Below are 17,784 nucleotides of genomic sequence, written 5' to 3'. Positions count from 1 at the left end.
ATCTAGGTCAAAATTCCAAATTACAGAACCAGCATCTCACAATCAGACTAGTTAACCGCACTATGATTAAACGATAATAACTCAGGCTACCGAAATCCAATTGAGGTGTATCTTATGGCGTTTCAAAGCGAAGACATATACCTACATTTCTTATGAATACCTCCAAAGCTAAATCATGCATTTTCAGAGTCAAAAATTGAAATCCCCATGAAGACAGAAAACTGTCCGCGAAAATAGGGCTTATGGGCAGTCAAGGGTATTTCAGTCATTTCACATGTTACGGTGCTCCGATCGAGTTGAAATTTTACAGACAGCTATAAAACATCATTTCCTACAACTTTTATGTTTTGTGATAAGCCTAATTCGGCCTCTAACATGGTGAAACAGAACCAGGCAGAACAGGGCAAATTGGAACCCTAAAACTGGAATTTCCGCACAAAACCGAAATTTTTCCGCAAACAATCGTAATTAGCGCACAAGAGATCCATTTAACACAATTTAGATCCATCAATTCAAGCTCAACCATATCCATCATATGAAAACAGAAAAATTCTCACAAAAATCAGAAATTTAACTAACTTTACTCTAATCCATAAAATCTTCCATAAAATCAACTAATTAGCTACCATAAGTCACCAATTGACCATTATTAGGAACAAAGAGTGAGTTCCAAGAAAAATACCTTAATTCCTCAAGAAATATAGTAGCTTAGGGGTTTTGCTTCCAAAACAACTCCACCAAGACCTTCAAACTCCCTTAACAAGTCAATTTTGTGGACTAATTCAAGAGTTAATCGGTTGATTTGCAAGATCTAAGCAAGAAATGAAGAATAAAAGTTGAAGGTTTCTTTCTTTTCTCTCCCTAAGGAGCTCGGCCAAGAGAGATGAAATGGAGATGATTTTTGGGTCAAATTGAGGTTTTAGTAAAGTTAAGGAATAGTGGTCAAAGTCCAAGCTCGAATAAGAAAGTGACATGTGGCACCTTTTAAGATTAAACTTATCCTTGTCTCTCCAAGATTAAACCATCTAAGTAACCTCTCATTATCTCTTAACACCTAATAAATTAATTTCGGTATACAAAACGTAATCTAATTGGTCGAATTTATCGCACTTAACGCCACTAGAGGGTCCCACGTCCCATATACACTTCTAATATCTCATGAACTAACTTATACTAGAAAAATAATTTAAAAACTATATTTACTTATAAAAATCTCGGAATAAAAACAATATAATAGGATATAATGACGAAAATGCATGAGAGAAAATAAAATAAGGGAAATTTATGGTCCTCACAAGTACACAATCTGATGATATCTTTTATCCATATGCTAACAATTCTAGTTTTGTTGGCTTTATAGACAGTGATTGGGATAGTGACATGATTCAAAGGATAAGCATATCAAACTATGCTTTTTATCTGGGTAATGGTATATTTTCGTGGTTTTCTAAGAAACAACAAGTGGTGGCATTATCTACAGCAGAAGCGAAGTATATGGTAGCTGTACACAGTGCTACTCAAGCATTATGGTTGAGAAGAATGCTTGATTTTCTACGACATGAACAAGTTGGTCCTACCAAATTCTATTGTTCATGCCGTAGGACCAACTTGTTCATGCCATAGAAAATCCAATGTTTCTACGGTATCACGAATGTTTCAATGGTTATCAATGGTTGAGTTGTCAAAGAATCCAATGTTTCATGTACAGAGTAAGCACATTGATATCAAGTTTCACTTCATTCGTGAATGAGTTTAAGATCAGAAAATTGCCATTGACTATTGTTAGAGTGAAGATCAAGTGGCAGACATTTTCACAAAACCATTGAAGGTGGAGTTGTTTCTCAAGTTGAAGACGATGTTTGGTATGACGCAATTTGAAAATATTGGTTTAAGGGAGGCAATGTAAGATCATTAAACCAAGTCTTTTTAGGATTTAGTTTGTTTTATTTAGGAAACTATTTATTTTGTTGTTTAGTTGTGATTTTCTATTACTAGTATGTTTTGGTAGTTTAAATCCCAATAGAATTTTGTTACTTGATAGTCTTATATAAAGACCATAGCTTTTGGTCTATCGATGTAAGACAGAAAGAAAAGATTCAGAGAGAGATAATAAAAAGCATCCAATTCTGTTTCTTCTGTTTCGTCTTTTGGTCTTAGGATTTATTTTGTTTCTTGTGGTTTCATTCAATCGAGAAATGCTTGTGGCTTGTATTGATTATTTTGTGGGCCTACAATATCTCCATTCCAAGATATAAAGGAAGTGCAAAACTATTATACATTATTTTGTTCAGCTTCCTATGATAGATTTTATTTACATACAATATTGTTCGCCCTTAATCCATCCAGAATTGCATCACTTGATAGTCTCATTAGGTCATTGCCATTACAAGAATTCAAGAGCATATCTGGGCAACCTCGCACGACGCGTGAGGTCCCATTTAACTGATACATTTAAATGTAAGAGACTAAACTTCGCAATTTGGGCTCATGATCGTCCCATTTAATTAGTACATTTAAATGTAAGGGGCTAAACTTCGCTTTTTGGGCTCACGATCCCTTAGCAAAATTGTGTAGATGTAGATTCAATAGGAGCATGATGCGTGGTGTAGCATTGGGTTTTTTTTCAATTTTAAATTTGTTTTCTATGACATAGAAATTTTTAATTTTGTATTTATTTTCTATAATTGAGTAGAAGGAGGAAGTGGGAAGACCAACATCGACAATAGAAGCAAAAGCAATATTGTACTAATTTTGTTTCATTCTATTTTATTCAATATTTATACTAAAATAAAAATGGCCATAGAGAAAAGAGGTGGGAGCAGTTGCCGGTTATAGAGAAATTGTAATCCATTATAAATAACTTATTTAATTTTGTAATAGAAATATAATATTCAATTAGTTGCCACTTTGATCAATATGTATCAGTTGTTTTTGAATTACGTACGTCCAAATTTTTTGTGTGAATGATCAAAATTTATCAACATTTATATCTGTTGACAATCCTCCTTGCTTTTTAGTCAAGCCATGGCCTAGTTGTACTAAAGCTGTGGCAACCTAAAGGACTATTACACCTAGAACTAGAAGGCTTTTACAGTAAGAGCAAGATTGATAGTGGAGAGAGTGTCCATTTGAAATTTAACGATGAAAACACATAACAGGCAAACCATATAAATATACCAATGATAGAGATACTGATATTTTAGTACAATTTCGTACATATTAAGGAGCCCCACCTCCACAAATTTTGCAAATTATATATGTATTTATTTGTTTAACTAAAGCTAAGCATTCCTTTGCCCCAACACATTTAACTTATTTTTTTTATCCCCATTAATTACTCTTATTAAATTCCTTATGATAAACCAATTCTTGTGCTTTGTTTCAATACACAGTTACCTTATAAATACAACTAATAAAAAACAATATAAAAAAGAAACAAGAGACATTAAAAGGGAAATTTCAACCACTATTAGATTCTATTTATACTTGATTAACTTAAATAAAAGGGTTAATCACAATTTATTTCCCTAAGATTCTATTTATACTCCTGTACTATGCAAAATTTTCATTTTGAAATATCCATCTTCCTTTTTCCAATGAGTTTCAACTTGTGGTTCAATTTCGGCCACTCTAAATGATGGTGGTAAGTTTCACATAAGAGGATATTAGATAATATACTAACAATTGATCATTTTTAAAAATAGCAAAGAAAAGATCCTAATCAGCAAAACTCAGTTAGAGGAAAAAGGAACAAAAGAATGTCCAAATAATCAGCATGTGAATTTGTGATTATAACAGATGGATAATTCATTTTGAACTGTTTAATTATAAGGAAATAGAATACAAGACTTTTTTTAATTTTTTAAATTGAAAAATAGATGAAATTGATTTTATACGAAATTTTCATTTAAATTGGTGCCAAATAAAATTGTCTGGAATCTTAGTGAAGATTCGAAATTATCCTTTTGTTTTTTTATTTAAGTTTTCTTAAAAACCAAAGGTACTAGAAGTCTATCAGTACACAAAGTATTTTTGTGGCTTGGAGTCTCTTGAGGGTCGCCAGCTGACATCTCTCAGCAAAGAGATTTTTGTGATCCACATGGCAAAACAGTGGCCTCTCTGTCCCTAGAAAAATCACAGAGGAAATCACAAATCAATGCCTTAACCAATCAAATGCTGCTGAGGTGTAGATATCGTAATCCAGAATACCTACCATTTGGCTCATTCAATATTTGAAACAATTTGTATATATTCATGAGCTTCTTTGCATCATTACACATCCTACTCTATCAAAGTCCAAAATCCCTTGAACATCACAAAAGCTCAATTCATCTCGAAAATCAAAGTAATGGCAACTTCAGGCATCCAACAGTCTGCATTTGCTGGTCAGACAGCTTTGAAGCCTCAGAATGAGCTTCTGAGGAAGGTTGGGAGCTTTGGAGGTGGCCGTTTTTCCATGAGACGTACGGTCAAAAGTGCACCCCAAAGCATTTGGTAACTACTACAATTGTATATTTATCATCTTTTATTTGTCTTTAGATTTGAGATAATAGGTGCTGAGCTCTGAATTGATAATTGTCTCGTTAATTGTACATTTTGTTACTAGTTTACACATCATGTGCATTATTTACTTGTATCAATTAGTCATAAGACTGTTTGTCTAATTAATAATTCATAATATATAAGATGCATGTCTATTTGATCTAAGCATGCAACTTTACTCTTGTGGCACTAATAATAGGAATATGTTTCTCATTTTTCATTCTTTTTATCTATTGAACTGTTTTAAGATTCCTCTTTTTTATTTTTTATTTTTATTTTAATATGTGCTTACTTTTTTTTCCTCGCACCCTGTTCCTCCCGTAAGATTCCTCTCAGCATTTCTAAGAAAAAGAAATAAGCTCATATTAGCACTTCTTGATACAGCTATTGCATCCCAATGCAGACTATATCTATGTCAGCAATTCTAGCATATGAAAAATGTTAATTATTCATGTTAGAATGTTTGTATGAGCTATTTTGGGGGTTTTTTTTTAAAAAAAAAAAAGACTATGTTTTCAGAAAACTTTTAACACTTTCTCTATTCACATTTTCATGTCGCGTGCACCATCTCAAATAAAAGTAACTATAGCAAAAAATTTTAAAAACATCCCATAAAATTACCATAGTTTTTCTTTTGTTTATCCTTAATGACCAAGGCTTTGAATTTTCTGAGAATCAGTAAGTACTCCTGCTTTCATATCTTCCTATGAGGCTTGGTAGTTGGTGTAAGAACTTTTTCTCGCTTTGTGTCTTTCCACTTTTATTCTTATATGATTAAGATTTTAACACTACACAACCATCAATCACTTCCAATAATTCTTCATTTCCATACCTTCTAGTATTATTTCTTATTAACTCCCAATAAGTTACAATCAAATTCAAAAAATAATGACAACTTCTTTTTTTTTTTAAAAAAAAAAAAAATTGTACACCTCTAGAGGGTGCCTTTCCAACTACTTTGTATGTTATCATGTCAACATTTAAGAACTTGAGTTTTTGAGTGATACAACAGGTATGGACCTGATAGGCCCAAGTACTTGGGCCCATTCTCTGAACAAACTCCATCATACCTGACCGGTGAGTTCCCTGGTGATTACGGATGGGACACTGCTGGGCTTTCAGCTGACCCAGAGACATTTGCCAAGAACCGTGAGTTAGAAGTGATCCACTGCAGATGGGCTATGCTTGGTGCTTTGGGTTGCGTCTTCCCGGAAATCCTCTCGAAGAATGGTGTCAAATTTGGTGAAGCTGTCTGGTTCAAGGCTGGTGCCCAAATCTTCTCTGAAGGTGGACTTGATTATCTTGGCAACCCAAACCTCATCCATGCCCAAAGCATCCTTGCAATCTGGGCCAGCCAAGTCGTGCTTATGGGCTTAATAGAAGGATACAGAGTTGGTGGAGGGCCACTTGGCGAAGGACTAGACAAGATCTATCCAGGAGGAGCTTTTGACCCATTGGGTTTGGCTGATGATCCTGATGCATTTGCTGAGTTGAAGGTGAAAGAGATCAAGAATGGACGATTGGCAATGTTCTCGATGTTCGGCTTCTTTGTCCAAGCCATTGTTACTGGAAAAGGCCCAATTCAGAACCTCATAGACCATTTGGCCGACCCTGTTACCAACAATGCTTGGGCATATGCCACAAACTTTGTGCCTGGAAAGTGAAGGAACAAAGGCTGTACTTGTCCATGTGACTCTAATCAAAAGCTATTCATATCTAAGAAGTTCTTTGCTTGTGGATTTGAGCAATATTGACATGATATTTGGAAAATTAGAGTACTATAATCTGCTTTAATCACTTGCATGCTCATTCATTTTTCATAGGTATGTAATCGAGTCGAGTCGAGCTCGAGTATTGCTATACTCAAGCTCGACTCGACCTATAAATAACTTGGCTCGAGCTCGACTCGAGCTCGATCGAGTCGAAAAATCTCAAACTCGAGCTTGACTCGAGGAAATCTTTAAAAGCTCGAGACTCAACTCGATAAGGCTCGACCTTTAGTCAAACCTTATCGAGTCGAGTAATCAAGTTTTTTGACTCGATACCTTACTTGTAAATTCAGTATAAATTATACGCATAACAGTCATTTTATAATATTAATACATATATATTATTTAAATTATATGGCTCGACGAGCTACTCGACGAGTCACAAACTGCAAAATTCTGACTCGAACTCGACTCGAATGTATACTCGAGTAGCTCGAGACTCAGCTCGAACTCGATTTGAACGAGTTCAAGCCAAGCCATTGACCAAGCTACTCGCGAGCTACTCACGAGTAGCTCGGCTCGCTTATATCCCTAATTTTTTATGATCTTATATTAAGCTAAAAAGGTATTACTTAGATGTGTATATTTCATTTAAATGGTGTTTAAGTGTTAGTTTTTTGACAAAAGTATTATTGATTTGGAAAAGTATCTAAATGCAAGGAGTACAATAAATGTAGGTGTGTATACCTATATGGTAAGTTTGGTGAAAATTAAATTGAGTTTATTTCTACAGTAACCTTCTTCTTTAAAATTATTCGCAAACCAATACACTTTCAAAATTTATGTCCTTCTTAACTTACTTGTGAGTTTTTTTTCCCTAAAATAATCCTCTTATTATAAAATATTCCCAAAGTGTCTCAATTCCTTTATTCTCATAATGACTTTCTTTTTTTGCCATATGATTGTTTAATCTGCCACCTAGGATCACAAAAAAAGAAAAAATGAAAGTGGAACCTAGCCGTTCCTGCTGGAGTAAATGTAAGAGACTTATTCTAAAAGTGTGAATTTTATTTTAGAAGAGAGCAAGATGACATAGCTTTTATAATTTCCATATAATTTATTTAAAACTTAAATCCTACCACTATGAACCTTGTTTTTATCAATCTCTGCAAGCTCTTTTAAGTTTGCTAAAGATATTGCTTGTATCTAATTCAAAGGAAGTGGTCATTCTACAATTACGAAAATACAAAAATTTCATTAGGAGATGAACAAAAAAAGGAAAAATGAAAAATAAATAAATTCTATCTTGACACTTGTTTTCCTCCCAACACCAGAAAGTTAAATTTAAAAAAAAATATTAATGAAGCTTAAATTTTCATGTTGCAAACCGAAAGTTGCCAAATTAGTATACATCACAATCAACAAGAAACACAAAATGCAAATGGCATCCTACAATTTAGTGAACAAATTTGCGCTTCAATGGTAAAAAAGACAACATTCAGCGTTGTTATTCAAAATTTGAGATGCACAAACGTTTCAAATACGTATATCTTATGCCAAAGAACTAAGGAACACAAGATTCAAATTACAATGGGTTAAAAAAGAAAAGAAACTTAGTATTAGGATAATGATTATGAAGTTTTAGATATTGTGAACCTTTGCTTGCAGTTTTGTTTTTGTTTTGACAAGTAAATGTACAGGGAAAGAAAAACAAAACAAAAAACTACACAGGAAAAAAGGGAACAGATCTAAGGCAAGAAAGACGTGAGTTTGCTTCTTTTTCTATTGTGGCTGGCAAACAAAAAATTAGAAAAGTAATATAATTTGATATTGAATTACTTTGGGAATATTTTTCAAAAAGAGGATTGTTTTGGGAAAAAAAAATTTAAATGTACTGACAAGTACCTAATAAAATCCAAGCTAAAATTTTCTATTTCTCTCTTCCACAAGTATATTTAAGTTCTTCTATTGTCACATCTAGGATTCAAATTCTGAGTCTGGAAATTAGGGAAGGAAGAATTTGAGAAGGGATGGGAGGTAAAATAATAAAAAAAAGAAGTCCACAAATCTAATTCCTATATATAGGTCTACGATCTATTTACACCTATATCGAGTGCAAGGCTCTGAGTCTTGTACAACTTTTAAGCAATTGATTCTCAATATCTTAGAGGATTTTATCAATTTCACCTTTGTATTCCTAAGTGATATTTAACCTCTTAATTGAAGGCTTATTCTATCATAATGTCATCAGAATATATACCGTATTTCATTAGTTCCTTAGTCTTCACCTAGTTCAAGTTTTTTGGGGGTCTGATTTTTATTCATCTATAATTGAACGAATTACATTTTTTATGCTTCTAATACAATACAAACCGATTATTCTTCAACAAAAGAAACGTGCATACCCCTTAATAGTAGACCTCACGCCATTGCAAGCTTCAAAAATTCATAGCAATAATGGGTGGGAGGGACAAGAATTTCAGTATACGAATAGCGGCAAGAGAGTTGCAAAATCCTTCCTCCCTGAACCCCGAAAGAGCCGAACTTGGAGGACTTGAGAGCAATAGCTCCTCCGCCACTTCCAAGACTCAGGCCAAGACCCAACTCAAGTTCAGACTCATCAGGGTACAAAGATGAAGAAACCTGAAATGATAATAATGAGATCAATTTGTCTTCTTTTGACACTGTCGACGTCGACCCAGTTGTCAAACCGTAAGAAAGCTCTCCACGACCACCACCACCACAAAGATTGCCACTTCCATCAAAAACTAGAGAAAGTTTGCAGCTTTTGAGATTGCGTTTGAACAATGGGCGAAGGGGCCTCGCAAGTTCCGCTTCCAGTAAGTTCACGGCAAGGATGAAAATCAACGTATTAACACTTGAACAGTTGAACAGATGAGATGAGATGATAGTACACGACCAACTTAAGTGAACCTCCAAAATTGCATCGTTTTGCGAATGGACCTCGGAAGTTCCATTGCCAGCAAGTTCACAGCTAGGAGGATTAAAATCGTTTTGCGAATGGGCCTCGGAAGTTCCATTGCCAGCAACTTCACAGCCAAGATTAAAATTAACATATGAACCGATGTGATGATGACACATGACCTAACTTAAGTGAGCCTCCAAAACTACATGATTTTGGCATTAAAAAGAAAATACAAACAGCCCCCAATTTTTATTTGAGATAATGGGCAAAAAAAAAATAAATAAATTCCTAGTTCCAATTTAGTGAGATATCTCGCTGTTTGTATTTCCCTTTCTTCTCCTTCACTCTCTTCATTGGTGTCATGTAATATTTAAGTTAATCCCACAGTCCGGCATCCTAAACTTCAAGTCTAGGATACACTACAAGATCTGAAGCCTAAAACTCTGATACCAACTGTGACGCCCTCACCTCTCCCTAGGGCGAACCCTAGAGTATCAGCGGAACACCTGCCCAACTCTCGTCAGGACTCACGCACTCGTTCAAGCTTAATATAGAGCCACAAAACAATCATCGACCTAAATAAAAAGTACTTCGAATATACAAACCATAACTTCAAGGGTTAACAATTATCATTACAAACCACCAACCAAGAGTAACAAAAGTTACAATTTAAGAGTCACCAAATTCATACAAAATATACTAGTTTCCACCAAAACACTAGTCTAGATCCTCCAATCCACCTCCAAATCCTGTTAAGGAAAACAAACTTAAAGAGATGAGCTAACGCTCAGTGAGGCCAAGAAAATAAACAGGCAAGCAAGTAACACCAATCAATCAAATAACATGCTTTAAACAACTTTTAAACATAACATTTCATTTAAGTGCACAAATAGGAATTTAACACACAAGGAGGATACAGGAGCTCTCAGGAGCTATTTCCACGTCTCGATCAATTTGAGCCATCTGGAGTTGACCCTCCGTCAACTCACGTAGTAACACGACCGTAGTGCTCCACTTACTTCCTCCACCCACCTAACACCCACTCGAATCCGGAACCAAACATATATAAAGTGGCGATACTATTCGAATATGTCTAGCGAGATCTCAAAAGATCAAATTATAATATTTCCCAAGGTTCACCAAGTTCCTCGACCAAGCCCTTGTTGGCTCGAGTTACAAGGTTAGCCAATGGGTTAGGGCGTCCCCACACGTGTATTTGGTCGACCAGACAACGCTCCAATCGACTTTGAATCGATCATAACACTGAGTCGGGGTGAGCGGTACCTCCTACCCGAATAGGGCGTGATACTTCTAGCCGCTCAGTACTTACGACGTAAAACATGTTCATGTATAAGTGCAAGTCATATATTTTCATGTAACAAGTATCATGTAATTAGGAGAAAGAGAGAGGACGAGGGCGATAAAGTACACCCTCGCCTCGGCAAGTTCACGTATCATATCTAGCACTTGTACACATATCATTTCAAACACATAAGCATTTAACATGCACTTGACACTCACCACAAGTCAAGGGCAAAATAAGAGTGAAGCGAGTAGTCAGACGAGCTCTTTGGCATCCTCGTGACCACTTGAGACATCTACAATCATAATTACCTAAGTGCTCGACCAAAGTTAAAAAGGAAGACATTTCTCGCTACCCACTCTCAAGGTCACAAGTTTGAATCAAGTTAAAGAAGCTTTTCTAGCTAAATCATTGAAATAATGCTCAAATAGAGCTTGAAGGTCGTTTGTGATTCAAGTCGGGGAAAGAAATCTCAATCCAAGAGAAAGTACCATTTTCACTTTCGGCATGAAAATCGAGGAAAGGGGTAAATGGTTTTCATCTCCCAAAACTTCTAATATCATGACCCAAAAGTTAAAATATAAAGAACGTTCACATTTTCAAACTAATGGAGTCCAAACTCATCCAAAACTCCACTCATTTTCAAAGTAAATGTCAAGGTTAAGGTTTCGAGGTTCAAGTATAAAACTAGTGAAATTCTCCAAGGTTTACTCTAGTTAAAACGCTCCCTTTTAAAAGTTCCAACTCATGGAAATCGAGACCATAAGAATAGGGGTTGAAGTCTATGATTCAAGTATGAAAAGAAGTGCCATTAACTAAGAAAGTTAGGCAACCAATGTGAGAACCCGTACTTTTCTTAATTGCTAATATTAATTACACGCTTTTCCACATTTTATTTATTCAAAAATTGTGAAAATAATTTTTATGAGTAAATGTAGTTTTTAGATGAGTTTTCTAGTATCGGTTAGATTTTTAGAAAATAAGAATGTATATCGGACGTGGGACCCACTAGTGCGGAAAGTTCGGTAAAATTCGGCCAACTAGGTTAAGATTTAGATACTGGATTTAATTTATCGGTTGTTATGAGATATTTAGAGGTTACGAAGTGGTTGGTGTGAGAGAGAGAAAAAGTTAGGCAAGTAATTAATGAAAGTGACATGTGTCACTTAGAGATTCATTCCTACATTTGACTTACTATTTATCCTTTTACCATTTACTAAATAAACCCAAAAATTGACCAAAAATCTTCCATTTTTTCCAAGCTTGTGGCCGAACCTCTCTACAAGGAAGAAAGAAAGAAAAAAGCTCTCCAAGGTTTGCTTCAATCTTGCTCCAATCTACCAAATCAACCATTGAATCTTGGTTTTGCTCCATAGGAAACCTTAAGTGAGTGATAGTGGGGTGTTTTGTGGAGTTGTTTGGAAAGCTAAGGTGACTAATTGCTCTCTCTCTCTTGTTTTACTAAGGTGAGTAGTGAAGGACCCCTCTCCTCCTTCTAATGATGCTTAAATCATGATTGGTGGTAGTATAAGATGCACTTTTATGGATTATATCTTGATTTTGGTTGAATTGATGAAGTTTTATAATTATTGGGGATTTTTCTATTTTCATATAAATATGATTATGTGGTCATGTATGATGATTGGAAATGATATTTAAGGAAGCTAGAAGGTGGAAAAAGTGGTAAATTGCAAGCAATTTCTGTTTTGGAAGAAAAATTGGAAAGTTAGGGTTCTTTGAATTACATTCTGCCCGGTTTTGTAGCTCAGAGTTAGAGGCCGAATTGGCCTTGGGTTAAAACATGGAAGTTATAGGGAATGATATTTTAGAGGTGCCTGCAAAATTTCAGGTCAATCGGAGTAGCATATACATCTTGCTGCCCTGGTTTTACCCGAATTTGGGAATTGCTTCTGTAATTGGTTATTTTGGTTGGAAATGCTTCCGAATTGGTTGTTGAGGTCTTCTGATGAAATGTATCCCTGTTTCTTAGCTTTCATATGGATTTGGAATTTCTGGATTTGGACTTAGGTAGGCTGATTTATAATGTTTGCACTAGAATGCGTTCTGTGAATCTGTTTTTGCGGTTCTGGTGTAGTAGATTGCATTTTTGACCTAGTTACACTCAAAACTGGGCTGAGTGACCTTCTGTAATATTGTAGCCCTATCTCTTAGCTTCGAAACGGTGGGTCTTGTACTTTCATCCGATAATCGTAGTGCCATTGGTATCAAAACCGCAAAATAATGTCAAAAACTATTTTTTTCCGGGTTAACACTTACTCCTTTTCCGGATTTTTCTGGTTTCCTCTATTGCTTGTGTGTGCTTATGGAACCCTATTTTGGGAATATTTGGCATTTATTTATGACTTGTAATCGAGTCTTATCGTGCTTATTTGAATATCTTAGGGCTTGACTTTCATTTCCGGACTTTTCCCTAACTTGCATTGTACTTGTACTACTTGGAGCTTACTGAACGGCTATTGAATGCACTTATTTTGTGTGTGACTTTGGGACTGGCTAAGGAAAATAATGAAGCCATGACGGCTGGAAAAGTAAGCAAATTTAGGGGAAGTGCTGTCCAATTTTCTAGGCCGTTTGGTTCCTTTAAGTTTAAATTGCCTTTTTGTAGAAATGAAAGGCTTTTGGGTTGTTTGAGCCTAGGTCTTCATGTTACCTTTTCATTTCCATAAATCCTGTTCTGCACCCTTACATTAGTAATTATTTGGCGAGGCATACGACTGGTAGTCGAGTCTCACATGTGCATTCTGTATACGCAAGTTTTGAAAGTGGAACCTTCAATTGTTTTACTTTGATTATTTTAGGGTTTCTTGGCGATTAAAGCCAACCTGAAGTGAAAACTTTTGAAGTATCTGTACTGACACCGGTGAGTGTTCCACTACCTGCTACCCGTTATGTGAAATATCTGAATATCTGAAATACTTGATTTATGACTGTTGGAGCCAAATACTGTTTTGATAAAAGGGAGGCGAGGGTGTACTTTATCACACTCGTTCTCTTGTCTGTTCATATACCAATTTTGAGTGCGTATCTGAATCTGCTATCTGTATCTGTATCTGTTATCTGTATCGGGATCTGTATCTGTTCTGACGTCTTTTGGAAGCTTGTATCCAACGACCTTTCTGTGACCTCTGAGCTCAACACCTATGGCCAGTTACTCGAGTCGGGCCAGCAAGGGCCTGGTCGATTAGATAACGAACCACGGTAGTCTGTTTTGGGATCTTTGGATATTGAGACCCTTGATTCCGGTATACTCGAGTATTACCATTTCTGATCTGATTGGATTTCAGGCCCGGTGGGGGTATGTGAGGTGGAAGGAGTCGAAGAAAGTGGAGTCTACGGTATTGGTTACTTCTGTAGCGTTGACGGAGTGTCAACTATTATTTCGATCAAGTTTCGATGACGCAAATGGGAATTTGGCTCCTGAGATCCACATATATCCTTCCTATTTGAATCATTGGTTCCTTTCCTTTACATCTGGCATGTGTACCTGATTTGTTAAATGTGAAATGCCATGATTTTACTGCTATATGTCTGGTACTTCATTGAGCGCAAGCTCACCCCTTTCTGTTCCTTTTGTTTTCCTTACAGGAAAATAAATCCTTTTGGACTGGATTTGATAGTTGGTTGCCGAATTGAGCTAGATGGACATATCTTTTGTATAGCTCATTGATTGAAACCCTAAATGTACTTTTGGGTCCGTTTCTCTTTTGATTTGGCAAACCGTATATGTATCAACTTTTGAATACTTTTGTATACCACTTTGGATTGTATATGCTTAGTTTCAAGATGTATATATATTTGATTGATGCTTGGTTGGATTTTGACGTGTCGGTTACTCCTCATGGCCAACTCCGTTTTCATTTTTTTTATTTTGTGATTTTGACTTGTATACGCGCGTTTGTATGTTCCGGAACGTATTAGATCGTTCTAAACTGAACCGACTGAGTCCCGGCGAGAGCTGGGCAGGCAACCCGCCGAACCCTTTGGTTCGCCTTAGGGTGAGGTGGGGCTGTCACAACCAAGAAGAATCATAAAAAAGGGGATTAATCCCTTGGAAACTAAGATTCGAGATGAAGGTTTAAAGTTCAAAGAGACTTTGTACCTAATCATGAAATTAAACTTAAAACAGTCCAACAATTGCAAAGGAAGGTGGAAAGTTCTTAAAAAGAGTATTTGCTTGAAATTAGAAAATTTCCAGCTTAGAGCAACACTACTTGGAAAAATCATATCTCGAGTTCTGTAAGTCCAAAAATTGAAACTTCATACCATTGGAAACTAGACTCAATGCACTAAAACTCTATAGAAGGCACTTTTCTCAGACACCATTTCGAAATCATTCAAATTTTAGCTCAAAGTCACTGTTCCAAACAGGACAGAGCAAAACAGGACAGAGCAAAACAGGCTTGCAATTTCAGTAAAGTTTGGAAATTCGGCAAAATTCGTAGAAATGGAATCAGCCTTTGAAATTTATACCACAATTAAAACTCCAAACCTAGTTTCAAATTCAACAAAGAAACTCAATTCAGACCTTTCTACACCAAGATACAACAGTTCTAAGAAAACTGATTTTTAGAACCTGTTTTACGAAATTCCAGTTCTGACATACTTGACAGAGTTTAAGAATCTGATCATAACTAGAGTTACGAAACTCAAAATTTTGTGTAGTTTGTGGCATTGAAACTAGATTCAAAATGTTGAAAATCACTAGAAGGAACTGTCTTAAAATTCGTTTTGCAAGATAGGCAAAATTGAGTTACAAACTGCAGCTAAGACTATTTCTCGGATGAATGCAGTGAAGAGTTTCAGTCATCTTTGCCGGTTCACAACGGCTCCTAGGAAATGAGTTAGGAGGCGCATTTTACACCAACGGAAAGCTATCGGAGTCTAGTTTTGGATGCCATAAATGCACTCGATTTCAACTCTCAGACAAAAAATTATGACAAAAAACGTGAACACTGGTTGGGGTCACCTGATCAGAAAAATTCCAGATTTCTTTCTCACTTTCACTCCACTTTACCCCAACTAATATAAAAGGTTTTTGGGAGATATTTCATACACATAACTACCAACATGTATCAAGCATTATTGCACCAAAATAACATCAAAATTTTGAAATTAGCATGAAGGTTTCAACAGGACAAAATTCGGACAGCATGCACTTTCATTCCTCTAGCTTCCTTTCCAACTCAAACTACACCATATCTCATCAAAGCAAGTAACAAATAAGCAAATAAACACACAAAATCCTCAAGGCCTCTGCCTATCAAGCCACCTCAAGTCCACTACCTAATGTCAAAGTTCTTGTGAACCCATCAACAACTCAACAACTAAACTAACTAAACTAACTTACTACTAAGATTTGAGAGAAAAAGTTGAGGGTTTCTTGGATGATTACCTTGCTGCCAAAATGAAGACTAAACACTAGGATTTGAGCTCTTAAATCACCAAGTTTCTTCCTTGATCAAGTCACCTTCCAAGCTTGTATGAAGACCCAAGACAAGAAGCAAATTTGGAGAGCTTTTGTGGAGCAAGAATGGAAGACAAAAGCTGAAATTTTGAGGGGAAATGGGGGGAGAGGGATCGGCCAAAGTAAGGAGAAGAAGGAAGGGTTTTGGTTGGTAGGTGAGTGATGTGATAGTGTGTAAGAAGGATGGACATAAAGGTGGTCTTAGTGCTCAAAAGTCAACAACCAATTAGTGTGCAATTTGTGCTCCTAATTGAGCTTAACTTAACTCACTCACATCTAATCTCTCAATTAATTTTTCTTAGTCTACTATTAATCATTCTTAATTCTCCTAGATTATTGTACTCTCGGACCGAATTTACCTCAAAAAACGTGCATTCACTATTTCTCACTAAATGAGCCGTAGAAAAATTAAATTCGCTAACGAAACGTTTTAAAAGTATAAATGAGACATTAGTCCATGCAAATGGATTTAAAATGAATGAAATAAATTATTCAAAAACGGGTAAATAAATAATTAAATAAACCAGTAAAATAGAATAAAAGTAAGTAAAATAAAATTTGGGTCCTCACAATACCAAATTTTAACTCGAAAGTAGTATTATCAGCTAAAGCAGGAAAAGTAATGCAAAGTGACTGTTGATTTAAATTTGGGGCAGTCAACTTCCTCAAAGTCCTATTATTAGCCATGGCAACGTCTTCTTGAGTAGAATCACTTGAGGTGGTACCAAAAGGATCCGCCAAGTCGACTTCCAAATTAAGCCTCCAAGATGCAGCAATTGATTGCTCCTCTCTATGTTTTCTGGTCTCCTTTCTTACTCTACGGGCAATTTTCTCAACTTCAGGATAAAAAATTAATTCGACTGTACAAGAAGAATGAGGCATAAACTAGAAAAATGCCAAAAAATAAAATAATATGAATTCAAAAAGAAACTAATTAATCAGGGGCCAGTCCCCGGTAACAGCGCCAAATATTGACAGGTGTTGAGCCTCAAATAAAATATAAATTTTATATATAGCGGTGAGTAAAGTCAAATCTACAGGAACTGGGGACAATTCGTTTCTTTTGGAGTACAGAGGGAGATTTTATAAAATTGGAAATAATTAAATAATTTAGATAAAATAAATAAATAAAACGAAATGACAATTTATTAAAATTTAAGTAAAAATAGACAAACTCTAGCCAAGAAATAACTTTAGAAATGGTTCATTTAATTGATCGTTGATGCAATAATAATTTCATTCACTCACTGATAAATAAGTTATAACTGCCAAACAGGCGATGACAATCATCTTCTTTTTACTGTATTAGTGATTAAGGAACGACCATTAACCACTGTCCTAATCAAGAAATAATCCTAAATACGATCTTAGAGTTCAATTTTCTAATTGTTATAAGAATTAGAGAATCCCTGTTCTAACCAAATAACACTCTACGAGGATTATTTTAAGTTAGCCCATACGTCCTACTGATACAAATCCAATCATGTCAGTTATCACTAGTTTAAAGCAATTAACGATTACGGATTTCACTATTTTAATTGATTTTAAGTTATTAAATTGAATTAAATATCGGACGCCCTTGATATCCAAATAACATAATAGTCATAAGAAATTAAATTAGAGGACATATGAATATCAGTGAATAAAAGAAATAAATGTAATCAATTCGATTTCACAATTTTAGTTGAACCAAGTTCTCTATTGTTCCTTGACTAGAATGAGAAAATTAGCTCATCTCCGTTGAAGAAATTCCACGCAAAATAGTAGAAGTAATTGCCAAGGCCATTCTTCAATTGCGAGATGAATTATATTGAAAAGA

At 35.5% G+C, this 17,784-nt stretch overlaps 1 protein-coding gene across 1 annotated transcript; it reads left to right on the top strand.

The window, feature by feature from the left end:
• Positions 1–4,261: 4,261 nt before the first annotated feature.
• On the top strand, positions 4,262–6,312 carry LOC113743471 (chlorophyll a-b binding protein 36, chloroplastic). The gene is made up of 2 exons (XM_027271488.2): positions 4,262–4,494; positions 5,555–6,312. The coding sequence occupies exons 1-2, from the start codon at positions 4,349–4,351 to the stop codon at positions 6,204–6,206; spliced, it is 798 nt and encodes a 265-aa protein (XP_027127289.1). The 5' UTR covers positions 4,262–4,348; the 3' UTR covers positions 6,207–6,312.
• The last annotated feature ends 11,472 nt before the right edge of the window (positions 6,313–17,784 follow it).

This window comes from Coffea arabica, chromosome 5e, assembly GCF_036785885.1.
Source record: "Coffea arabica cultivar ET-39 chromosome 5e, Coffea Arabica ET-39 HiFi, whole genome shotgun sequence".
NCBI classification, from domain to species: domain Eukaryota; kingdom Viridiplantae; phylum Streptophyta; class Magnoliopsida; order Gentianales; family Rubiaceae; genus Coffea; species Coffea arabica.
This window is presented reverse-complemented; position numbering and strand designations above follow the sequence as displayed.

What these genes read in the sequence shown, in the direction of transcription:
- LOC113743471 (XM_027271488.2), top strand. Translation starts at nt 4,349, where the DNA reads ATGGCAACTTCAGGCATCCAACAGTCTGCATTTGCTGGTCAGACAGCT. An exon ending in AGTGCACCCCAAAGCATTTG is followed by an intron (nt 4,495 to 5,554) that starts GTAACTACTACA and finishes GTGATACAACAG; the next exon opens with GTATGGACCTGATAGGCCCA.